The following is a 26,693-nucleotide window of genomic DNA, read 5'->3' as shown; positions in this document are numbered from 1 at the left end:
AAAACAATGACAATATCAAGAAGTGATATTGTGGAAAGGTGGAAATTTAACATGCATTGCTCGTGGGAGATTAAGTACGATCACTTTGGAAAACTCTTTTTGCCTCAATATGTCCTTGTCTTTTGACCCAGAAATTACAGTTCTTGGGAATGTGCCCAACAGAAATGGGACCTCTGTTCACCAAAAGGGGTGAATGTTCATAGCAGCTTTATTCAAAATAGCTTCCAAATGGAAAGAGCCCCAGTTGTCCATCAACAAGAAAATGGATGAATCAATTGTTGTACGTTGATATGATAAGCTACAACACAGAAATGGGAAAAAACAAACTATTTTTTCTATGCAACAACATAGAAGTATCTCATGAACATAACATTGAGTAAAAGAAACCAGACACAAAAGCTTACATGCTGTGATGATTCCATTTCTATGTGGGTCAAAACAGTAAAAACAAATGCATTGTTTTAGAAACTCAAAGGGCATTAACCCTTGGGGAAGAAGAATAAGAAACTCACAGGAGACGGGAGAGATTTCTGGAGGCCTTTAAAATGTTCCGTTTCTAGGGGCGCCTGGGTGGCTCAGTGGTTGGGCCGCTGCCTTCGGCTCGGGTCACGATCCCAGGGTGGTGGGATCGAGCCCCGCATCGGGCTCTCTGCTCAGCAGGGAGCCTGCTTCCTCCTCTCTCTCTCTGCCTGCCTCTCTGCCTACTTACGATCTCTGTCTGTCAAATAAATAAATAAAATCTTTAAAAAAAAAATAAAAATAAAATAAAATGTTCCGTTTCTTGATCTGGATGGCGGCACATGGATGTGTTTACTTTGTGAAAATTCATAGTGCTGTACACACATGATTTATATGTATGCATTTCTGTGTATATAATATGCACCTATTAAACATTTATTTAATAATGTTCTCCATCTTGACATCCTCTGCAAGGAGAAGAAATGAATAAGGCAGAGACATAAAAGAGCAGGAGGTGGTCCAGCCCAGCTAGAAGACAGCTGCACAGACTGAGGGCAGCGGAGTCAGAAATAATAATGATAATATTTATCTAGCGCTGCCTTAGGTCCTGGGGACTGTGCGAATTTATTTGTATTGTATTTGTATTCATTTGTCTGTTTTTATTTATCTTAACTTATATTTATTTGTATCATATTATTACCTTTTTAAGCCTCGCACCGTTCCTCCGAGGAAGGCGTAAATGAACGTCCCTACTTTGTAGGTGAGGACACGGGTGAGAGAGGTCACTCAGTGAGTGGTTGAGCTTGACATTTAACCCTTACACTCTGCCTCCAGAGCTTCTCCTTCTCAAAATGCTGGTGTCCTGTCTTCCTGTTTCCTTTCCTAATTCCTCTGAAGGACTCTGGGAAGGGAGGTTTATTTTGGTGGATCGAGGGTGATGTGAATGGCGCTCTAATGGCATTCGCCTCGTGGTGTTTCCTCCGCTGTTCGTGAAACAGGGCAGAGGTAGAAGGAAAGAGGATTGGAGGACACAAGGAATGAGAACGACAGGATCATAGAAATGATCACAGGCTATTAGTAGTCAAAACAGCAACAGCTAAACTGGTAGTAATAACGCTAATGGCATAATGATAACTTCTTATTTTTATACTTCTCTCTCCAAGAAGCCCATTGAGCGTTTTGCCGACATTGTCATGTAATTTAATCTAGCATCCATCTGGTGAGGTATACAGAGAGCAGAGCTCTGCCTTAGTAGCTCTTTGATGTGGAAAGGGATGCAGAGAGAATATATTGCTGAAATCTAGGATGATCCATAAATTTATTCATTCATACATTCATTCATTTAGCAATATTTATTGAATATCAATTCCATGTCAGATATTGTTTTAAGAGCTAGATATATAGCCGTGAATAAGCTAAGTCTCCATCCTTTTGGAGTTTATATTTAGTGTGTGGGTGATAAACAAGTAAACAAAGAAATATATTTTCTTTACAATCAAAGAGATGGTGAAGGAACAGGTCATGTAGAAATTTGTAGACCATGGAAAAAAGACTTTAGACTTAACTCTGGATGAAATGAGAAGCCGTTGCAAATTCAGGCAGTGGAGTAACCTGACCTGACTTACATTTTAAATGAGTCACTATGACTGCTGTGTGGAAAAGACTGTAGAGAGGGCAAGAACACAAAAATGAACCCAGTTCAGGGGCTATCATACCACGGTGAGACAAAATGGTGGCCAGGACCACGATAACAGTGATGCGGGTTTTGAGAAGTGATTGCACCACAGGTACATTTTTAAGTAGTGCTGACATTATTTGGTGGTGGACTGAGAAAGCCTTGGGAGAGAAAGAGAGAAGCAAAGTATGATCCCAAAGTTTGGCCTGAGCAACTGCAGTAATGGAATCCCTCTACCGATATGGTGAAGCCTGTGGGAGAGGTCACCTTTGATGAGACACGAAGAGTAGGGTGAACCAAGTTTGAGACGTCTATTAGAGATACAAATGCGGATGCTGGGTGGGCATTTGGAAAGTCGGGGTTGGGGAGAGAAGTAGAAATATAAATTCACATAGAGATGTTATTTAAGGATGTGAGATTGGGTGAGAGGACCTTGGAGAAGAGGGTAATAAAAACCAAAAGAGGAAATTCAGTTCCTGAGCCACGGGGAATTTTATAGTGAAGTGTTGGGATAATGGGATGATAATGAGGAACAATAAAAGGAAGCTAAGAAGTGGCTGGGAAGGTGGCTGGGGAGTGATGAGAGCCTGGTATCCTAGAAGTCAAGTAAAGAACGTTCCTCAAATAGGAGATTGTGGTCACATGTGTCCAGTGCTGCTGGGTGGGATGATTAAGATGGGGACTGAGAACCGAGTCATGGATTAAGCAGCTCGGGGGTTTTGGTGAACGTGGCAGGGATCTTCCAATGGAATTATGGTAGTGAAAGCCTGAGTAGAATGAGTTCAGGAGAGAATGGGAAGAGAGGAAGAGAAGGGGATGTGGGACAACCGAGGAACAATGCCACAAATGTCACCACAGCAGAAGGTGATGGTGAGTCCGTGAGTTTTCTTCTTTTTTTTTTTTTTTTTTTTAACATAGAAGCCACAAAACTTCTATATGCTGATGGGATCCTCAGAAAGGAAAACATTGATTCTCTGAGCAGGAGGGATTCTTTTAGGGTCATAGTAAAGCAGGCAAGAATGAGTAGGGTCTTGTGTATGGCTGGGATTATATACCTCAGAAGAGAGCGCCTGGCAGATTATCCCCCAGGGAAGAGAGGGAAAGGAGAGTTTTGGGGTGCATCCCAGATAGGATGTTGGGGAACACTTTCACGTACTTCTAATTACTTTTTTCAGATAGCAGTTGCATGATTTTTCACATTTTAATGCCTCTGAAATTAGAATGTTTCCTATAACTGATGGTGTGTCATGGTTTAACTGGCAGGGTATTTTTTCTTCATGTCCATCAAACCGTGGTATGTCTTACAATGAACGACACCTTAGACTCACTGGCATGTGATGCTTTTCTTAATGAAACAGGAGCGAGGTCACTAGCCTCGTCTCAGTTTCCAAAACAGTAAGATGGACAGGAGGGAAGGGAGGATCTTTAAAAGACGAGGGGGTAGGCAGAGAGGGCTATGGGAAGAAGGAACAAGATACCCAGGCATCGTCTTGTCTCTGCTTCCAGATGGGACCACCTGAGCCTGTTGTGCTTTGAGAGTCTTCTCCTCATACCCCGACAATCAAATGGTACATTTCACTTGGTCTCAGGTCATTTTCTCCTCCCCCCTCCTCTTCTACCACCTTCTTTCCTCGTGTGTGTCTGCTTGAAACCTCAGCTCCTCCCAGACTAGGCTTTCTCTCCTATCACTCCGGTACTCCAGCAACGTATTGCAACATTTGCCCATCTTCTTGTCTTTGTCTTATTTCACCATTCAACACACACTGCTCTCTTCACTCCGGGCCTGTAGAATTTTTTATATTTCATTAATCTTTTTTTTTTTTTTTTTATGATTTTGCTCTTGTACACATTGTCTCTCTCAATTCCTGGACACGTACCTCTTCCGGAACGCTTCTCTTACGCCCTCTGTCCGGATTATCAGGCATCCTGCCCATCGTCTTCCCTAGGATCTGTCACACCAGAGTATAATCAGCCTATGACGAATGGCGACTCCCCAGTTCAAGAACCAGGTCTTCGCTGGTAGGGACCCCCAGTCTGTCTCTAGAGAACTTGATGCATAAACAGGAGTCGGAGGACATTTGTTAAATGAATTTCTGAAGAAAGGAATGAAAAATGAACAGATCAGCTTCTAATGAGCTCTGCTCTCTCTGACTTCGTAAACTTCTTGCACGTCATACTGGATTCGGTTCTGCCTAATGACCATTTCCTGAGGCCCACCATAGGCCAGCCGCTGCGCTAACGTGCACGGGACAGCATTTCTTCAAAAGTGCGTGCACCTTTTCCAGCGGATGTTACATCTTTAAGGCAAGAGTTATGTCCCTTAATCTTCCAAATGCCACCTCCTCCGAAGAGCCTCTTTTAAGACTTCTTCTGTGGCATGACTTATTTGTTTTTATTCACCTTACAGCATATTCGTCTGGGTTTGGGTTTTATCTCTTCCATTAGATTAGATGATAGGCTTCTCTAGAGAAGGGATTTTTGCCTTGCCAGCTCTGCTTTTTGTTCTGTTCTGCAGTGCGATGGACGTAGGAACTCTGTACGTATTTGATCAGTTCGGTGTTTTCTTATGATTCGGTGTTTTCTTATGATTGAAAGAAGGGGGGATACTTAGAGAAGAGGAGAGAGAGGAAGAAGGGGAGCAGAGGAGAGGAAGAGGGAAAGGGACTTGAGGGAGGAGGAGGAAGAGTGGAAGAGAGTCAAGGAGGTAGGGCAGGGTGAGCAGGAGGAGGGGCTGAGGAAGAGAAGCGTGAACCCCCCCTTGCCTCGGTAGCTGGGCAGCAATGAAGGAGTGAAGAGGGTTATTTCCAAACTCATCCCATGACAAGTCGTAGAAACGAGGAACAGAGGGTAGACATGTTTAGTGGGGTGTGTTTTCGAGCTGCTCCTCCCTCTTAAGCATTGTGCTCATACCCATTAGCCATTTCAGCCCTCCCACCAACTGAGCAGTAGGGATTACGCTCCCCATTATACAGATGGAGAAATCAAGACCCAGAGAGATAAAATCACTTTCCCAAGGTTCTCCTGGCTTTTCGTTCCTTGTCTCCTGGGCTCCAAGGTTTGTTTACTTCTCGAGGGAGCTCGGAGGCAGCACAACCCATTCCTAGGTGTGAGGAGAATGGGAATAAGCCCTGCCCAACTCCAATAATAGGAGAGAGGGGGCAGGATGTGATTAGGTCCGTTTTTCATAAAAGCCCCTCCGCCCGCCCTCCTGTCCCACATCACTCCACGTGTCCTTGGGACCCCAGGGTGGAAGGCAGAGGGATTATGGCCAGTGCCTGCTCTAGTCCGTAGCTTTGGGGTGAGTCCTCGGCAGAATTAGCCCAGGTGGTGGCTTGTGATTAGGGCCTTTCTTGTCTGATTAGCAGGGCCTGGGCGGCACTGATGGGCACGGGTGTTTCTGCCTTCCCGCGGCTCCATGTGTAAGGCCTGCTGACTAGAAGAGCAGTGTCTCTGTGACCGAGAGAATGTCGTCTTCCACCCAGTTGGCTGCATCCAAATACTGGCTTTCCTTCGTGCGCCAAGAAGGACTCTCTTCTCAGCCTTGCGGGGAGAACCGGAGTTCCTCTTAAGAAGTGGATTGAAGATACCAGTTAAGGACTCAACTGGAACACAGATAGACTGGGGAAAATCCAGAGGGCAGACTTGGTAGTGATGAGACCTTGGACTTGTTAATTCTCTGAGCTTCTCTAGGTCTTCTGATCGGCAAAATAGGAATAAAAACGCATTTGCTGCAGAGCCGTTGCTCTACATGTAGTTGTAGAAATGTGTAGAAAGCACCTGACTTAAATACCAATTGGTCCGATATAAAATAATCATTGCACTTACGATGCACGCCTTAATTCTCATGTACCAGGTGAAAAACTCCATTTCTTCATATCAGTATGTCATGTAAACCTTAACGAAGACCCATTTTCGAGATTTGGAAATTGAGGCTGGCTGAAGTTAAGTAACCATCTTGTGGGTGGCAGAGCAGGGATTTGAGCCCAGACCCACTCAATGTCAGTGCTCTTAAAAGATATTGTCCTCAACCTGAAACCTATAAATCAGAATCATGATTTCTATTAGAACAAATAGTCCCACAGCCTTTTCTATGTGCTTATAGGCTCTGCTCTTCACTTTAGAAAGTCTATGATTTTCCTCGTTACTTGATAACTTGTATACCTTTGTTGGTATGCCATTTCTGTAGCTATTCTCATGTACTCAAAAAGAGCCAGAACCAGGAAAGATCAAATACCCCCACACCAGAGATTACTGATGCCTTGCAGTATATATACCAATGCAATCTCTGACCTGGGGATGTCTGGAATCTTTGTAACTGTAGCCTCACACTTGAACAGAAAGAAGTGGAAGTTCTGACGGGATCGAAGCTGGTATTGAGAGAAGGTATCAGGACTCATCTCTTAGCATGTGGCGTCTGTACCTTTCAAATAGACTCGTGGCTGAGGACACAGCAGGGAAATGCTGACTGATAAATAGTCAGTGTGGTGAGACGGTCTATGTCAATAGCCATGTCCTATTAATTCCATGTTGGTCTCATTGGCAGGGCAAAAACCAAGCGTCATGATGCCCCAAAAGTAAACAAACCGCCCATGAAAATTAATGCATAGAATCCACGTAGATAAGGTATCTGCTTATTTTTTAAGCTTATTAAATCATTTTTTGTCGCAATGCATCTTACTCAGAATTAGCCTCTCTTTTATCATTATTGCTATTTTCCAGATACAGTCTACCTTGTCTTATGTACACAATCAGACATACCACTACTAACTTATAATTCATATCCCTGAGAACAGAAACCATACCCTTTTTTATGCATTCATTATTCACTTCTCTTTAATTCAGTGTTTAGCTCATAGTAGGTACTCAATAAATATTTACTGATTTTAAAGTAATTTGAACTGTCTAATTAATTTATCTAGAATCTCGGTTTTTTTATTGGGGTAATATGTATTACAATAAAGTTTAACATCATAACCATTTTAAAGTGCACCATTTATTAGTGGCACGAAGTAGACTCACAATACTGGGCAATGGTCACTACTGGCTAGTTCCAGAACTTTCTTAGCAAATAAAAATTCTGTATCCATTAAGCAATCATTCCTCACCCCCTTCCTTTTAGTGGCAGGCAACCAGTCTGCTTTCTGTCTCTATGGATTTGCCTTTCCTGGATATTTCATATAAATAGAGTAACACAATATGTGGTTTTTTTGGTGCCTGGCTTCTTTTTATTTAGCAAAATGTTTTCAAGGTTCATCCATATTGTAGCATGTATCAGTACTTTGTTCTTTTATGGCTGAATTAATATTTGATTGCATAGATATACCACATTTTGTTTGCCCATTCATGGGTTGATGGACATGTAGACGGTCTCCACTGTTTGACTTTCATGAATAGTGCTGCTCTGAACATTTATGTACACGTTTTTGTTTGAATACCTGCCCAAAGCTCTTTTGGTTATATACCTTATGAGTAGAATTGCTCAGTCATACGATAATTGAATTTAAAAAAAAAAAAAAGTTTGGTGCAAAAATAAGTTTATCTTGTGATAGCTTGCATGATTCCATTGTTCTCTCCCCTAAGATGATTATACATAAAAATGCACTGCCATGTGACTAACATGGCATCTTCCTGTGGGAGATGTATACCTCTCAGCAAGATGGCATTGGACTTGGCCACATGGTTTGTTTTTGCCAATAGAACGTAGGAGAATATATCTCATGCTCAGTCTTAGCAGCCACATGAAGAGACAATGTCTGGCATGGCTTTTGCTCTTTTCCTTCCATCATGATAATGATATATGCCTTAGCAAAGATGCTCCTTTGAGTCTAGAGGAAACACATATCAAAACCATGATGAGATACCACCTCACACCAGTCAGAAGGGCTAAAATTAACACAGGAAACAACAGATATTGGTGAGGATGAAAAGAAGGGGGAAATACTCTTACACTATTGGTGGGAATGTAAACTGGTGCAGCCACTCTGGAAAACAGTATGGAGGTTCCTCAAAAGGTTAAAAATAGAGGTACTCTATGACCCAGCAATTGCTCTAAGTAATTATTTATAGAGGATGCAAAGCTACAGATTTGAAGATACATGCATCCCAATGTTTATAGCGGCATTATTAACAATACCCAAACTATGGAAAGAGCCCAAGTGCCCATCAACTGATGAATGAATAAAGGAGATATCATCCATATACACAATGGAATATTACTCAGCCATCAAAAGGAATGAAATCTTGCCATTTTGAATAACATGGATGGAGCTAGAGAGTATAGTGCTGAATGAAAGAAGTCAGTTAGAGAAAGACAGATATCATGATTTTACTCATATGTAGAATTTAGGAAACAAAACAGATGAACATGTGGCAAGGGGGGAATAAAGAGAAGGAGAGAGAAAGAAATAGACCATAGGAGATTCTTAACTATAGAGAACAAACTAGGTTGTTGGAAGGAGGTGGGTGGGGGTTGGCTAGACGGGTGATGGGCATTAAGGAGGGCACTTATTGTGATGAGCACTGGGTGTTGTATGTAAATGATGAATCACTAAATTCTACTCCTGTAACCAGTACTACACTATAGGTAAAGTAAGTAGAATTCAAATAAAAATTTGGGAGGAAACAAAAACAAAAACAAAAACGAAGAAGATATCCGGGATAGAGCCAAAGCTCAGCCAACATAAAACATGAGAAAGAAGTAAACCTTTGTGATTATAAGCCGCTGTGATTCTGAGGTTATTTGTCACCATGCAGTAACTTAACAAAAGCTCAATAATACTGAAACATCGGATTAAACAGCATAAACCACTCTTATTTACTACAGGACTTCTCAGTGCCTTAACTATGCTGTGTATTACGAGTCTCAAGAGGTAGATTAAATACAGAGTTTCCTGAATGTATTTGATCTTGGTTACATTTGCACATAATTTGGCAAATGCTGGACTGTTCATACCATTTGGGTTCAACCCTGTCCAAAATAACTTTTTCAGACTCCTTTACTCTTTTTTTTTTTTTTTTAAAGATTTGATTTATTTATTTGATAGAGAGAGACACAATGAGAGAGGGATAACAAGCAGGGAGAGTGGGAAAGGGAGAAGAAGGCTTTCCGCTGAGTAGGGAGCCCAACACGGGGCTCGATCCCAGTCCTTTGGGATCAGGACCTGAGCTGAAGGCAGATGCTTAACCACTGAGCCACCCAGGCACCCCCCAGACTCCTTTACTTTTATGAAAGTACAGAGTTGTTTTTTTTCTTCTTCTACTGAAACTGGTGTATATTTATGTGTGTTATTTTCTTGTAATTTTATATTTATGAATCTTGTTCTGTCACTCAACTGGAACTCCGTGAGACCAGGAAACTGTGTTTTACTCAGTTTCTCTATCTCTGGCATTAAGTTCAGCACCTGTTTCAAAAAAACTGGTGAGTGAATGGACTTTACTACAATTGCTGGATAGTGCAGCTCTATTTTTGCATACCTCTTATGAGCTAACTCTGTGCTTGATATCTTGCAAAGATGGCGAAAAAATACAAGAAACAGTTACAGGTCTTAATGAGTCATAATGTGTAGCAGTGGATCCAAAACAGAATGTGTGCTAAAATTAATAATCAGGATCTTTAGTACCATTATTCTCTTAGGGTGTTTTTTGGTTTTGTTTGTTTGTTTGTTTGTTTCTCAGATGTTTCTGAGCACCTGTTCCTTTCACTACTGAGTCAAAGTTGAAATAGTTTTAGATTTCAAGCTATGATGTTGGGAAAGATGATACAAGTCCTACTCAGGAAAGATGGCTGTAGAGAGGTGGGACATGCGAGGCACAGAGCAGAGGACCACAGTCCTCTCTGAAACTCATTCTGTCTCAATTCGCCTTCATTCAAACATATTTCCTGGAAACCCACTACTCTGCTCGCTGACGGGGAAAGGGAACATGAACGAGGCACTGCCTCTGGCGTTCAAGGAGATCGCAGACCAGGAGGGACGTGAGCATAAACACACATAACATGGTGTGATGGGTGTCCTGTTAGAATTTGAGTTGGGTGCAAGGAGCTCTTGGTTGCCAGTGGAGGGGATGCCTGAGATCACCAAAGTCCTCTGGGGAAAGCGATAGAAGACAGGGTGAGGACAAGAAAAGACATTAGCCCAACAACTATTCCCATGCTTTACCTAATCTACTTTGTTTTCTAGCTCATGGAGGGGTCAGTTCCATACAGAAAAGTTCAACCTCTGGAAGTGAAGAGTTCTGTGAATTTGGAATTTCTGGTCATGTGACGAAGATACCACCAGAGTCAGGATACAGAGCAGTTTATTTGATTTTTATATGGACCCGGCCACGGAAGCTTTAATGAGGAAGCAGAAGCAGAGACGTTAAGCCTCTTGATGTTAGCTTCCCAGTGTCCTACAGTTCATAAGAGCTGGAGGCATAAATTTGAACAGGAGAGAACTTTCTACCTTTGTGGGGCAGTGGCAGTGATGTGGCAGGACATGCCAAGGAGAGGGAAATAGAGAAGGTTTGGAGACATCAGCTGATCGAGGGATCGGGTGGCATAGTTTTGTAGGTGTCACAGTTGATTTTTATCATGACTTCTGTGAAGAGGCTTTTAATTATATTAAATTAACCTCTTCTTCTTATACCCTCTGTGAGAGTATCTTCATGCTGAAATTTTAAGAAATTGAATTTTAAAAGTATGTTGGCCTTCGTATCATAGTTTTGACCATACTCTCTTTTTGAAAGTTAAAATTGTGGGTGCCTAAGTGGCTCAGTCGGTTAAGCATCTGCCTTTGGCTCAGGCCTTGATCCTAGGGTCCCGGGGTCAAGACCCACATCAGGCTCTGTGCTCAGCTGGGAGCCTACTTCTCCCTCTCTTTCTGCCTGCCACTCCCCCTGCTTGTGCTCTCTTGCTTTCTGTCAAATAAATAAATAAAATCTTTTTTAAAAAGAAAGAAAAAACAAAAAGGAAGTTTAAATTGTCATGCAGAATTCTCCCTGCCCCCGACCCTTTTGTCAGCACTCATCTGTGTTTATGTAGACCCTTCATTGTCCTTCTCCTCAACTAGGCAGAAAGTCTCAGGAAAGCAGGGATTTTGCTTCTAGTTCCTTGCCCTTCCTGCAGGGTCTAGAAGATAACCTGGCGCATCACCGATGAGGCCAAATCCATCTTTGCTTAATCAGGGAACGAACAGCAGCACAGAGTAGACGCACAGAAAACCAAGGTTGAGCGAATCTTAATGGCCAACTAGTCCAGGAGCTGGCAAACTTGCTCTGTGAAGAGCCAGATGGTCAATGTTTTAGGCTCTGTGGGCTGCACGCAGTCTCTGTTGCAACCACTCAGCTCTTCCACTGTAATGTGAAGGCGGCGATAGACAGCCCTGAAACAAATCTGTGTGGCTGTGCTCCAATAAAATTAATTACAAAAATAAGCTGCAGGTCAATTTGGCCCCTGGGCCGGAGTTTGCCAAATCCCATATAGGCGAGGTTATGCTGTGCTAACGAACCATCCCAGACTCTCGGTGGTTGGCAGAAGTGAATGCTCCTTTCTTCCTTACGCTGCATCATGGTGGCAAGTCAGCTGTGACTTTTCCCCTCCGATGGGATACGGCCATTTTTGTGGTGAAGGGATAGACGAATGGCTGAACCCATGTGTCTGTTCTTCTAGCTCTGTTGGGGAAGATGTACCCATTCCTTGCGCTCACATTTCATTGGCCAAAATGTGTCGTGTGAACCCATCTGCGTGCAGAGGCTGGAGGGGTGTATACTTTTTGAAGGGAGGACACTGCCGGGATGGGGGCCGAAGATAAGTTAATGATAACCTCGTGCCCTTTGAGCCTTGGGTTCTTTAAATTCTGCCTGTACACTTCCAGTGATGAGCAGTCTTCTACCTACAGAGGCAACCTGTTTCATCCCTCAGAACCCCTGATATTAAAGAGGTTTTTGTTTTATTGTGCTGAATTTCATTTACTTGAATCTTTCATCTAAAGGTTCCAACTCTATTGCTTAAGGTCCCAGAGAAGACAGGAGGATCCTTGGGAACACAGTAGGTTACTCTACCCAGAAGGGGGCGCCAGAACCCACCCACTTTCCCCCCCAGGTAGCTGCCTTTCTTCATTTCCCCCGAGTGCAAATGCTGAACTTCTGAATGAGATCATAGCCTTTTCGCCCTTTCTGCAAGGTTTCACCCGGTGAATTATCGTCTTATTTTCATTCCACTCCAATGAGCTGTCAGCGATGGATACTGTAATTCACAGCAATAGAAACACAAACAGATGGGTAATTGACCTGCATGCCTTCATTACACTGGAGTTCAGAATGGCTGTTGGAGCCATAAAGTCCTTTATCTGCCAGTCTGAGATCCCTGGGCTTTCACAAGGAAGGGGATCAGGCTGGCTTTCTGCAAAAGGTTTAGTCCTTGTTGTTCTCCACCCCCTTGTGCTTTTCAGAAATGGACAGAATTTGACAAGCAGAACTTAGCAGGTACAAGGCAACAGCTGGGACTCCTCTGGGGCTCAGAGGTATCTGCAGGGGACCACATTCTGATGCAAGAACAGGATAAAACAATATTTCTACTCAACCAAAATAGAATCTGTATTTCCCCCCTCTTTCTCTTCGCCCTAAAAGAAATTGGGCATTTAATGGGCAAGGAAATAGGTCAGAAAAGAGGACATCCATCGAAACTACTATGATTTTAAGGAATTATGACAGAGAGTAAAATAAAGTTCATCCAAAAAAACAAGCAAACATACAGAACAGAAAGATACATGGTTCTTGCCTTGAACAAGACCTTAACCAATCCAGGGTGTTCAGACACTGACCCGTCTTTGCTCATGGTCCGCCCTTGGCGGGGAAACTGTGGCTCCTCTTCTTTATCTACTATAAACCATGCTCCTGTTTCAAGATCTACCCACATCCCACACATATCACGAAGTCTTCCATAATTATTGTCTTCAGGTTTATTTTCTTTCATCTTTGTAATATGTCACTGGTTGATTCAATATTTATTTTTTTTTTTAAAGATTTTATTTATTCATCTGAGATAGTGAGCACGAGTTGGGGGGGTGCAGGGACAGAGGGAGGGGGAGGGGGAGAAGCAAACTCCTCGCCGAGAAGAAAGCTGGACATGGGGCTCCATCCCAGGACCCGAGCTGAAGGTAGATGCTTACCGACTGAGCCACCCAGGCACGCCTCAGTATTTATTCTTTTAAGATTTTATTTATTTATTTATTTTAGAGCCAGGGCAAGTGGGCACATGGGTAGAGGGAGCAAGGAGGAGAGAAACAGACTCTCCACTGAGTGTGGGGCTCAATGTCACAAACCTGAGATCATGACCTGAGTCAAAGCCAAGAGTCAGACACTTAACTGACTCAGCCACCGAGGCACCCGCCCCTATTCCATATTTAAAATATATTTACTAAACACCTGCTAGGTTCCAGGTGTAATGCTGCTTTTTGTTTTAATCATCAGTGCAGTCTTTTGTCTCTTGTACTTGGATTTTATGCTTTAGTTTTGAATCTCCAAGTAGCCCCTCTGTGTCCTTAGAACGTGAAGCATTTCCTCCAACAACGCCCCATGTACTACTTGTTGAAAGAAGCTAAGAGTTCCTCACAGCAAAAGAGCAGGATCAGGGTCAGAGATGAAGGTTGGACTGCAACCCCCAAATCTTAGAGGCACCTTCAGCTTGGTTGATCGGTTTCCCCTCTCCCTCACTCACCGAGCGGTCCCCTGGACCAGGTGCCAGGTTCCGACAGCAACACCGTGTCCTTGAACAGGTATCAAGAAATTCAGTATAGGGGTCCCCAGAAAGTTCTTCTGTTACTCTAGTGCTCCCCAGTGGTTGAAACTCAACAGTGCAGTGAGTCCTCGTTTCTTTTTCTGAATCCCAGCTTATACCCTTTGTAAGGGAGAAGGATCCTCGACCTCTGCTACTGTAAGCAATGGTGTTCCTTAGAACAGGTTCCTTAGGTAGATCTCTGCCTTCTGTCATTCTTCCCTTCGGAGACTTGGTCTTCTCTGAGGCACCAGAATGCTTTTATCTCTTCTCTAGGGAACCTGGAAGCAAACACACAAACAAAAAAAGATGAACCTTAATCAAGAAAGGAAGGTGATGGTCAGGTTGGTCCTTAGCTGGAAAGAGTTCTATTGCCTGAATTTTGGGGATGTGCCGTTCCCACTTTCTAAACTGCTCTTCCTGCTGACCTCCATCACCTAATTCCCATGAATCCATCAGGTCTCAGCCTAAATGCCACTTCCTCTGGGAGAGCGTCTATGACCGTCCCTATTCTAGTCTGGGGTAGGTGTTCTTCTTCTGCACTCTCCGAGCGACTTCGTGCTTCTGGTAGAGCATTGGTTTCTGTTTACACACCTTCTTACTATGCCCGGAGGTCCGTGAGGGCAGACACTGGGCCTGGCTGCCACATTCCCCCAGGTGTCCATAGCATGGTGCCGGGCACACGGAAGGACCGAGAAGGAGAGAAGAAAAGGAAAGATAAAAGAGAAGGGGAAGATACCCTGATGTAGTAACAGTGGAATGGTAAATCACAGAGACCTGTAACAACTCATAGGCAGGCACCCTCTGCAGGTTTCCTACCGGCCCAAGTGGGGCTACTCGGGGGGATGTTTCCAAGAAGGACTCAAGTTCGGTTTAGAGAATGGATTATGTTCTGATGTGGCGTACATGAGGAAGCCTAGTGTTTATTGAACACTTACTTACGCTCTTCTCTTCATCTGCTTGGGCTGCCGTGGCAAAATACCAGAGACTGCGTGATTTGAACGAGAGACCTTCCTTTTCAGTTCGGGAGGCTCTGAGATCATGATGCCAGCAAATTCGGGGTCTGGTGAAGGCACACTCCTGGCTGGCGGACATCTGTGTTTTCATTGTGTGCACACGTGGCCTCTCCTTCGTGTGTGTCCGTGGAGGGAGGGGGCGAGAGAGAGACTTTCCCGTCTCTTACTCTTCTTAAGAGATCATTAATCCTGTCGCAGAGGCCCACCTTTGTGACCTGATGTAAACCTCCTCCCCTGCTGAGGTCCTGCCTCTTGACGCCATCGCTCTGGGGGCTCGGGCTTCCGTTGACATAGGACACAAATGTTCAGCCATAGCAGCCAGCTTCTTGCTGAATGCTGTTTATGCCCCTCCCCCTCGTATATGCCTCACAGCCGTCCCGGAGTTTGAACCTCACAGGCAGGGAGCCTGGACTTCCGAGAGGGTAAGACATCTGCCGAGGCCGCTCTACATCGGAGCCACCATGGGGACACTGAGGCAGGAGGTGTCTCCGGTCCTGCTCTTTCTCGCCCCTCACATGTTCCATCATCCAGTCACCATTCCTGGATGTGAGGCCTGAGTCCATTATTTGGATGGACTTGGGCCAATTCCAACATCCTCCAAGTGCCTAGGGACCACTTTTTTTTTTTTTTTCCCCTTTTCTTTTTTTCCAGTCAGAGTGAGAAAGAGAATAGCTGTTGAGTGAAAATCCAACAAGTGAGTGTCTGGAGCCTCTACTGGCTTGGCTTTAATGTATACTCTGAGGGAGAGTGTGAGGGGAACAGACAAGGCCCCTGTGCCCCTGAAGCCCACTCGCTAATGAGGGAGATGAAAAAAAAAAATATGAAAACAAATCAATAAGATCACTTCCACCAGTAACGAATCCTATGACGAAAATAAAAGAAGCATTTTAATTTGGGTGATCTGGGAAGGGGTCTGGATTGCAGGAGGCAGGGAAAGAAGGGGATAGAGATATATCCGCCCGTGCGACAGAGAGGAGAAATCACTGTTCCGCACACAAAGACTGTATGTAAAATATAGGAAAAGATTGGGAGATGTCTGTGTTGAAGGTGAGGTGGGAGGAAGACTCAGGGAGCTGGGCAAGGAGAAGAGAACGAAGATGACGTGGTTGTTCCCACATCTACGTTGCCCACTCACTTCGCAGAACAGTGAAACATTCCAATTTAAAGTATAACAAGATTTTTTTTTTTTTTTAAATATAATGAGATTAGGGGGAGATATCCCATATGTTCAGCACGAGTGACTTGGTGTTCAAGTGAAACTCTCAGCTATTGCCTTCCGGGTCTTTTGAGGCAAAATTTATATGCTCGGCAATAATGGTGGCCTCTCTCTCTCTCTCTCACTGTCTCTCCCTTCCTCCTACCCCCCCCCCCGCCCCCCACTCTCTGTGTGTCTTTGGGAACTGTAGGGCCAGAATATTCCACCCCAGCCGGCAGCTGTATATCTTTCAAACAGTGGCTCCACAGGCCAAGTCCCCCTCCAAGTTATTTATGACTCCCATTGAAGCCGGCAGGACTCGGGCGCCAATTTGGAGGTCAGCAATGGACCTCTTTGTTGGACACAGGTCATCAGGAGACCGCTCCGGCGGTGACTGCTCTGTGAACCTCCGCTGCCGTAGAAATGGTTATGTAACTTTAAACAGTAATGACATTTTGCAGAAAAGTGCTTTTTAATTGCTACGTCTTCATTATTCTCTTTCAAAATTGCCCAGGAGATTCTGCCTCAGAGACAGCTCGGCATGATCTGAGTTTCCATTTTTAAAGAGCAATCGGGTTTGTGTTTCTGCTGCTCCCAGAAACCCCCCAACCCCAAATTCATCTGTGTTCAGTTGCATTAAATGGGGGTAGGTAATACTGCCTTTTGTATCCTTGCCAAACGGAGAAATGATTTGACGCAATTTTCTAAAAATGCTCTCCCCAATTCCTTTTGGGCTGGGACCAAGAATAGAATATTTTATCCCCTACAAAAGGGAGAAAGAAAATGATGAGCAAGCTAGAAAAATAGGACTGAGAGGAGAGTCTATAGAGTTCCAACAGAAACTTAACCCCAATCCATAGACTCAGATGCCTATAGGGGATTGGGATCAGCTAAAAATAAATTTTGCTTTGGAAGCAAAAACCGCGATACAGATAAAATGACTCAATAATGCATAGTCTGAAGGAACCGGAGACTTAGCTGAGAAGGGACTCTGCTGTTCGATATGCTTGGCCCCATCGTGTGGTGTCTGCATCACCCTCCTGCACGCTGAGCCCTCCCCAGCCTTCGCTCAGCCTCACGCGGACCCCTTGCCTACTGGTGTGAAGCTCACTCCGGTCTTGGAGCCCGCAGCACCCAAGCCCTAGCGCTCCTTCTGTCTGGTAGAATACCTTCCACGGGGACCGATACGGATCCGTCTTCCTGAATAGCGTACCCCCACCACCATATCTTCAACAGGACATGGAGTTCTAGACTCTGCGTCTTGTGAGGTCCTGCAAACAGCTTGAGATGCCCTGCTGAGTATTTTCTTCTTCTGATTCAATACCCACAGCTATTGTTCATCTAACCTGAAGATTCTGTTGGCACCTTAAAAAAAAAAAAAAGTCAGTCCCGGGAGGGATTTCATCATCACTGTCCTCTTCACCACCACCACCACCACCATCATCATCATCACCCATAGGAATGAATTCGGGGACCTGGGTGACTCATTCCATTAAGTGCCTGACTCCTGAATTTCGGCTCAGGTCATGATCTCAGGGTCTTGGGATGGAGCCCCGTGTCGGGCTCCACGTGGAGCGGACACTCTTTTTGAGGATTCTCTCTCTCCCTCCCCCTGTTCTCTTCTCTCAAATATAAATAGATCCTTTTAAAAGATACGAATGGTAACATTTACTCTTTGCTTGCCATGTGCCAGGAGCTGTTCTGGACAGTCTTCGGGGATTCCTTCACTTAGCCCTCTCAACAACCTTCTGATGTAGGTACTAAAAGCGTCTCCTTTTTACAAAAGAAAGAAGTAGAGCCTTAAGAGGTTTGAGGGATTTGCCCGAGATGAGTGGGGAGTACTTAGAGGGGCCTGCCTAGCAGTGCCCAGCTTTTAACTGCCTCCTGGGTCCCTGCCTTAAGGCTTGTGCTGGAGGTACCACCTTCTTTCCCACAGTGCTCTTCTGAACACAGTCTTTTTTAGCAGCCTGATGAAGACAGCTTCATTTTTTAAAAAAGTAATTTGGGGGGGGGGTTGTAGAAACACAACTGTGAAGCAGAAGGAGAGAAATGTTGAGCGTATTCCGCAAACCCCTGGCAAGTAGGACGAGGAGGTGTCCCTGAAGCATGAGTGAGAAGAACATGCAATCCAGAGAACAGTCACTTTTCACACAGTGGGTTGTTAAACCGTTACCCGCATATGCATTCGCAGCTGAAACGGCCGGCAGCCCCAGATGAGGCAGAGAGAAATGTCTTAGGTGAAAGTGCTTCTGGGAATTCATTTAGCCCAGAGTTGTCTTTCTAGCTCCACGCCCTGGGCCATGGTCTGGTCTGCTCCCATCACAGGGGCATGAGAGTAGTGCACGCACCCAGAGAAACCTTTCTCCGTCCTCCGCTGTCAGGGTAAGACTTGGATTGGGCAGGTGTAGAGAAAAAGAGTATGGGGTATGGTTCAGAGTGTTCGTCCTCTAGCCTTGGGCTTGTCTAGCCTTGGGCTTGTCAACTCCAGGGGGCCTTGGCCTCTTTGAGTTTAGAGCAAAGAAGAAGAAAAAAAAAAGTCCTCCCTGATGCTATTTTTATGATGCACTGGTCTTACTAAATTATACCACTGTCCTTATGTTACTCTTATTCTTACTATTACTCTTATACTCTTATATTACTCCTTATATTTCTCTCATGCTTAAAATTTACCAGTGTCTCCCCATTATCCACAGGATGAAGTCCAAATTCCTTAGCATACAATACAGCCCTGAGCCCTTTGGCACCTGTTCCCCAACAGCTCGGCACCCCCCCCCCCCGTCCGCATTCATTCCAGCAACTCCCAGACACACACCTCTCCACTCTTGCTCTTCCTTTCCTTAGAAGGCACTTCCTGTTCTTCTTTTTACATGAGGATCTCTTATTTACCTTTCAGACAGCCCCAGTGCCATCTCCCCTATAAAGGCTTCCCTGCTATCCGAGCCAGGCTATTTGCAGCCTTCTGCTCTCCGGTTGCCTCCTACGGCCATCTCTGCTGCAGGTCTATAAAGCAATGTTAGGGTGATGTGTGTCCGTGACTATCCCTGCTGATTACACTGTAAACTCCCCAAGGGCAAGGATCATGTCTTTTTTATCTCTATAGACCTAGTGCCTAGCTCAGGACCTGTGCTTCATAAATAGAGTTCATAAATATTTGAAGAAAGGAACACAAAAGGAATGAAGGAAATAAGAAAAAAAAAATAATAAACAATGATCGTGCGATTTCACTAAGGGTTTTGTCCCCAAATGGAAAAGGCGTAGGCCACATTCAGCTTTGGCCTCAGTCCTAGTGTAGCAGAATAAAGTATGCCTTTCAGGGGCCCCTGGGTGGCTCAGTGGCTTAATCCTTTGCCTTCAGCTCAGGTCATGATCTCAGGGTCCTGGGATCGAACCACACATTGGGCTCTCTGCTCAGCGGAGAGCCTGCTTCCCTCCCTCTCTCTCTCTGCCTGCCTCTCTACCTGCTTGTGATCTCTCTCTCTTTCTCTCTGTCAAATAAATAAACAAAATCTTTAAAAAATTAAAAAAAAAAAAAAAAAGGTATGCCTTTCAGGGGTGGCCAAGGTATGACTTGGAGAAGTCTAAGTAGGAGCATTGCAACTGGAGGCCTCGCCAGTGGGGCCCTGTCTGGATCCAGGCAGACCCAGAACTGTTTTGGATACAGTACACGGGAGAAGGCTAGCAGCTTCGGATTCCTACGCATCACCTTTCAAAACTGTTAATGAAACACCTTCCTTAACCTTTCTTTTTTGCCTTTCTTGCTATTCTCAAACAGGTCTTCAGATCATCTTCCCTCAGTATCTGCAAGAGAAGTTTGTCCAGTCGGCCTTGAGCTACATCATGTGCAATGGTGAGGGGGAGTACGTGTGTCAGAACAGCCAGTGTAGATGTCAGTGTGCGGAGGAATTCCCACAATGCAACTGCCCCATCACCGACATCCAGATCATGGAGTACACGCTGGCCAACATGGCCAAGTCTTGGGCCGAAGCTTATAAGGACCTGGAGAATTCAGGTAGAGAATCTAGTAGTACTATGTCAATGGTCCCGAGCCAAGACTAGGAAAGAAAATGGTCTAACTGGAATTAGGACCCACTGTGAGGGAATAGTCAGTGACCCCCAACTCTTTCACTTGGGAGGGAATGGAGCCCCATGTAGTAGCTGTCATGGAGGAGGTACTCAGTCAGTCCATTCAATGGAGTCATGAATCATGTAATTGAGTTTGTGGTCCTAAGATGTATTATCTCTACGGTACCCAGAAGATAGAGTAATGCCCCATAACACAGAGAAGCTTCTGGAGAATGGAGAGTCAAAATATCTGTATTGATTCCTGAGTGTGTGTGTGTGTGTCTAAATAAATAACACACATGTGTGTGTAAATAGGTATATGTATGTAGATTTTCATACCTGCACATGTAGGTGAAGAGCGATACAGATATGGATATCCAAAGAATCCACAACTTGTCAAAGCTCAAGTGACTTTTCAGGTACTATTTCCAGCTTTTCGAGGGTAAGAAAATTCGTGGTCATGAATTTCAGGGGAAGAAAGTCAGTTTCCCCGGGGCCATAAAGTGGGTGAGGGGCAAAGTTGGAGCTGTGCCTCCGTGGAGCTTCTAGTGAATGTGAAAGCCAGACATGAATCATATGACCATACAAATAGTTACAATATTTTAATCAGGCGTGTGAAGAAGGAGTGAATCCGTGCAGGGGGAGGCTGACGTGGCCAAGCCGGTTGGGCGGATCAGGAGAGGGGAGTTGGGGGAGAGCATCTGAGATGCAGAAATCAGTGGGTGAGTGCAGGTCAGCCAGTGAGAGGCCATCCCAGGGTGCCTAGGAGGGAGAAGACCGTGACGTGGTTAGCAGGATGGTATAGGTGGGGAAAACGGGGAATGTGCAGAGATGCGGAAATAGTTAGGGTTTGATGTTACGCTGGTTCTGTGAGTTGAAGAGTTGGGTGTTGAGATTCAATAACTTTTTTTAGGTATGTTAGTTAGACAATTTGATGGACGCTGGTACCATTCACTGAGCTAGAACACCTTGGGAGGTTTGGGAAAAAGTACTGTGTGCTCAGTATTGGACATGAAAAGCTTGGGAAGCCTTGAGACTTCCATGAAGAGATGCCAAGTAAATACTTGGCATTTAACACCAGCTCAGGTATCTGCTAGCTAAATGAATGGACATATGCATTATAGTTTTTTTTTTTAAACTTAATATTCCTTAAATTTATCACAACAACTGCATTGTAGTGAGTAGTAATATTCCTGCATCCTAGAGAACGGAGGGTGCCAAGACCCAGTGCCTTATCCAGGGCCCCATCGTTAGCAAATGACAGAGTTGGTGGTGGAATCCCTGATTCCAAATCCAGGGCCTGTAAGAGCTTCTGGGACTTTATTAATTCTTCTTTACCCCCGAGGCCTCAGTTCCCTCATCTGATAATTGAGAGGACATGTTTGTGGTTTTCATATTTGAATTCATTTAAATGTTTCACAGAGAAAGCCTTTGATCGGGCAAAATCATACCTTGGAGCCGCTGTGCACCCCAGGTGAAAGCTGGGCCATACTGAGCTGTGTTGGAAAACCGCTGGTTTTCATGAACTCAGCCCCCAGCCAGCGTGTGGAACCCACGATGCACGAGTGAGCCCGCGTTCCTGCAGCTCACATGGAGCCGGGGCCGCCCTAGAAACCTGCAGCCATCAATGCATTTAAAAAGTCCCAGGGATTCAGAGAAGAGAGGCTCCGGAAAGAAACATGATGGCCATTATTTGGCCTCGAATAAAAGAAGCATTTGATAAAATGTTTTTGCAGAGATTCTGCCAATTGCTAAAAAGCAGAGGAGAGCGTTGGCTGTGTGCAACGCAGGAAAGGTCCTTAGTATCTAATTTTATTCCCAAGGAAGAGAAACCACTTTCAGGGGGTTGGCTGGGGGGTCGGACAGGAGACACAGCTGAGAAGTCGCAGAGTAGTTGAATAGGCCACAGAAATGATTTCCATGGCACACTTTCTCTCCACAAGAGCACACACTCGCTCCAGATATCCTGTACTTATCCATTTGGAATGGTTTTATGCATTAAGACAAGCTCACCCATCTCCACATGTATATGTGGCTTGTGCGTGTGGATTTTCCTCCTTTTCATTTCAGGCCTTAAGGCCCCAGCCAACCAGGCACTTTGGAGAGATTAATGACCAGCCCAAAGGGAAAAGCCAATGATTCCTTCATGGCCAGAGTGCTGGTGGTCAGATAGAACCAATCTAGTTTACACACCCCAAAGGGGGTCTGTCTACACCTCCTTTACTGGGAGGGAAGCATTCTACTTTGAGTCAAGAAAATCAAATCATTTTAACTTTTAAATTATATACCCCTATCTGATCCATATTCAGGTTCATTGAAATGGCTGTTATATCCTTCGAGGTCAACATAGCCTTCCACAGGAGGGCGGCATATCTTACACAGGGGCAGCCAAAGAGCACAGAGTCCTTCGGGCTAGGCCCCTGCCTCCAGCCAGCTCCTTGAAGAAATCAGTCAGCCCAGCCGTCTTTTGTCTTTTAGTCCTACACTGCCACACACCTCCGAACACTTTCTGTACATCAATAAGTGTTGAGACAGAGACAGTCTCATGTCACTCTCTCCAGATTTGCATGGGGTGCCGGGATACCTGTTTGACAGATGGAGAAACTGAGGTATTGAAAGCATGATGGTTGTACAGCTGCCGAGGGGACGAGATGCGGTCTGGTCTCCGACATGTCCGACTGTCAGTAATGACATGCCAGAAGTTTGGTGGGAGTCTGAGATTCCTGTTCTGAGCACCTTTTATTTACTTGTTTTTTCTCCCAATCCACTGGTCCTCCTTACGTGTCGAGAGTAAGTGAATAGTGCTGAGGAAGGCCATTCAATTCAGAGCCTGGCCAGAGTTCTAACTCTACCATTTACTGGCTGTGTGACCTTGGGAAGTTAACTGACTTCTCTGTGTCCTAGTTTCTGTAAAAGGAGGCACTAAAAGTACTTATATGGTTTAGGTGTAAAATCATTTATATAGGTTAGGTGTTTCAGACTGAGCATGGTGCTTATTGAAAGCTATGTAGGCATTTTTTAAAATAAAATGAATGCCTAATGGATCTGAAATTTCCTTGTAGGTTTTACAACATGAAGTGAAAGTACTAAGCTGCAAAGATAGATAGATAGATAGATAGATAGATAGATAGACCTATCCCTAAGCATTTAGCGTTTTTTTTCCCTGTAATATGACCAACCCCTTAATTTTTTTCCCCAATAGTGGGGGGTTGGGATGGCAGGGGTGAATGTTATATTAAAAAAACAACAGCTCAGATTTGAGTCCTGCTTCTTGTCACTCGCAGGCTGTTCTACCTTCGGAAAATCATTCCCCCACTCTGGGCCTCAGTTTCCCTCTGTGCAGAACCAGAAAGCTAGCCTAGGGAGTCTCTGAGGCCATGTCAAGTTGTAGCAAACACTGAAACTCAGAAACACAGACCCCACACACCCTGAGGCAGAAAACTTACCTCGGAGACAAAAGATTTGCCCCATCTGTTCAGCTGGGGTGTCCCCAAAGTGGGATGTGACGTGAAAGGTTACGTAAGCAATCTCCAGCGGGACTGGATCACACAGTGGGGAGCTTGACCCATCTCCGTTCTCCCTCGCCCTGCGGATGACACCAAAGAGAACTTTTGAGTTGGTGCTAACGTAGTTTAGCACCTGTCTACCACTCATGACCTTCCTGTGTGTCTCAGCGAGAGCAGATGCAGGGGTTCAAGCATTTAACCGGCAAGAGTATCGGCCCAGGATCTGTTAAAATGGTTTTCATCAAATTTGTGTTTCCCACTTTGTTCTTTTTAACTTTAGCTTATTTTTTCATTATGTTCAATTAGTCCAACTTTATCGCTCCCATTCTATTGAAAGTATGTGATGGAGGTTTTCCAATGCAAAAAAATAAAAAAAGAAAAAGAAAGAAAAGAAAAAGGTGGTTTAATTGATTTGGAAAAAAAATATTAAGTAACTCGAAAGACAAATGAGATGTGACTATCATTATCAAGCTGGCGTTCTGATGACCATAGTCTTTTTTCCATGGGGACCCACTCCCTTGTGAGCAAAGGAAAAGGACTTTCCATGAAGGTGGAGAGGCCCTTGCATGGCGTGGTCAGAACAGTGAGGGCTGGAGCAGCAGCAGCATTCCTGGGCCCCAGAGGAGGGAGCTTTATTTGCAAGACTGCTGTGTTCATAGGTGGGACTAAGCATTGGAGACAACTTCAGAGGGTGGCTGCCCAGCACTCAGCACTTCTCTTTTGGGCTTTTTCTCTTGCTAGATGAGTTTAAATCCTTTATGAAGCGTCTCCCCAGCAACCACTTCCTAACCATCGGGAGCATCCATCAGCACTGGGGCAACGACTGGGACCTGCAGAACCGGTACAAGCTCCTGCAGAGCGCCACCGAGGCCCAGAGGCAGAAGATCCAGCGCACAGCCCGCAAGCTCTTCGGCCTCAGCGTCCGCTGCCGTCATAATCCCAACCACCAGCTGCCTCGGGAGAGGTAAGTGCAGCGTCCGCCTGCTCCATCTGCAGGCTCAGACCCGGGGCTAGTTTCCTTCTGTTCCCTATCCCTTGCCGGGAATACCAGCAGGAGGTGCCCTTACAGCTGGCCAGCCAGGCATTGTGTGGCCCAGTCCAGCTGTTTCTTGGATCCTCTCTGACTTCTCTGCTTGGGCTCTTCTCTGCTTCTCTGTTCGGACTGTCCTTGTATTTCTCACTGTTTCCCAAATGTGCCCCAAACTTCCAGCCTCTGCCTCCGGTCTGATCCCTTGGACTGTGGAAGGGAACCGACGGGAACCCTGACTGCTAGGTGACATTCTTCTGGGTGCTCACAGTGTATTATCTATTTAACTTTAAAATTACTTGACAAAGCAGATTTGAGCATCCCTATCTTCTATGGTGAAGAAACTGGTTAGCTAATGGGTCAGCTACCTTTGGAGGGCCTTCGATGGGGGCCTGGAGTCAGAGCATCAAAGCACAGTCCAGGATCCATTTAAGGAGGCACTCCCTGGCTGGGTCATGGGAGTGCAAGGTTCTCACCTGAGAGTGAGAGGCTCCTTAAATGCCTGGATGCCTCCCTTGCCTCCCTCTGGGCTGACAGGACCAAAGCTCCCTGGTCTTTCTTCCCAGATCTCCTGGTATACTTACTGTCTCTGGAACCCAGCAGGAAGGAGGGTCAAACCCAGGCCTTTCAGACTCCGTTTTCACGGGGCATGTATGAGCTATCTCTGGGCCTTTCCTCTCGCAGCCCCACAAAGGGGTCACGAGCCCGCAGAAGGCAGACAAGGGGGCCCTGCACTCCGCCTCAGCCAGCACAGCTGTGCCTTTCTTCATTCCACACGTGGGGGTTTGGGGTTCAACTTTATTCAGAGAGAAGAGGTCCGCTCCGTAAAAGAGTAAGGCTAAGGGGCGCCTGGGTGGCTCGGTCAGTTAAGCGGCTGACTACCGGTTTCAGCTCAGGTCCTGACTCCCGGCTCCTGAGATAAAGGCCTGGGTTGGGCTTTGGCCTCAGCAGGAGTCTCTCCCTCTGCCCCTTCCCCTGCTCGCTCTCTTTCTCTCAGATAAATACACATTTTAAAAAAATAAACAAAAGAGTAAGGCTAAGTCACATTTCCTTAACAAGTTCACTGTCAACCACATGTTTATACATACGGTTTGTTAATGCCCCTTGGGCCGATCGAAGAACAAGCTCAGAGAGGTCAAGTGGCTGGTCCAGAGCTGCAGTGCACATCAGCAGTCCCCAGCTGAAGACGACTCTATCTTCAGGGTCCGAAGACGTTTTTGTCTTCAGGAATTTTGTGTTCAGGAATAGAAGGAATGCGGACATGCTCCCGCACAAGGGCAGTCTCTGCAACAAAGACTTATCTTCTCCCAGAAGTCGGGGTGCTGAGGTATGGCAGCCCTGCCATAAGAGGAAGAGACCAGATCCCCTGGTTCCCTGATTCTACATTCTGTGCTCCTCATTATCCTGCTCTACAGGCACTCAGAGCTTAAAGACCACTACACTCATCCCAGCCACCTCTGTGCTCCTGCTCGTTTTCCTCTTATTTGTTCAGACCCCGATCAAATGCCACCTCCTCCATGGAGTCTTTCCAGATTGCACCAGCCAATACAGAAGGGTCCTTATTTTAAGTCCACGTTACCTTTTTTTTTTTTTTTTTAAAGATTTATTTATTTATTTATTTATTTGACAGAACAGAGATCATAAGTAGGCAGAGAGGCAGGTGGGGGGTGTGCGGGAAGCAGGCTTCCCACTGAGCAGAGAACCGGATACGGGGCTCCATCCCAGGACTCTGAGATCATGACCTGAGCCAAAGGCAGAGGCTTTAACCCGCTGAGCCACCCAGGCGCCCCAAGTCCACGGTACTTTAAAAACCCCTGCCTGTCTTCCCTATTTCTCCACTATGAAATCTCCTTATACACTTGTCTATGCTCATCTGTTTTTCCCATTCCTTCCAACTCTGAACCCATCACTTAGCACTAGTTTGGGATCATTTACTTTATAAACCAAAGAGAATTTGCTGTGCCTGTTGCTCAAGCGTTGCAGTGCCTCAAGAGCGGGAAC

The 26,693-nt window shown here is 45.3% G+C and overlaps 1 protein-coding gene across 2 annotated transcripts in view; it reads left to right on the top strand.

The window, feature by feature from the left end:
• BRINP1 (BMP/retinoic acid inducible neural specific 1) overlaps positions 1 to 26,693 on the top strand; it is a 168,609-nt gene that overhangs the window by 120,575 nt on the left and 21,341 nt on the right. For both annotated transcript variants that reach the window (XM_082696731.1, XM_082696732.1), the window contains 2 exons: positions 19,870 to 20,106; positions 24,407 to 24,629. In XM_082696731.1, the coding sequence (XP_082552857.1) occupies positions 19,870 to 20,106; positions 24,407 to 24,629 (460 nt within the window). The remainder of the gene's footprint in view (positions 1 to 19,869; positions 20,107 to 24,406; positions 24,630 to 26,693) is intronic.

The sequence above is a fragment of the Mustela nivalis genome, assembly GCF_964662115.1.
Source record: "Mustela nivalis genome assembly, chromosome: 13".
Lineage (NCBI taxonomy): Eukaryota > Metazoa > Chordata > Mammalia > Carnivora > Mustelidae > Mustela > Mustela nivalis.
The sequence above is the reverse complement of the archived record's forward strand: the minus strand, read 5'-3'. Positions and strand labels throughout refer to the sequence as shown.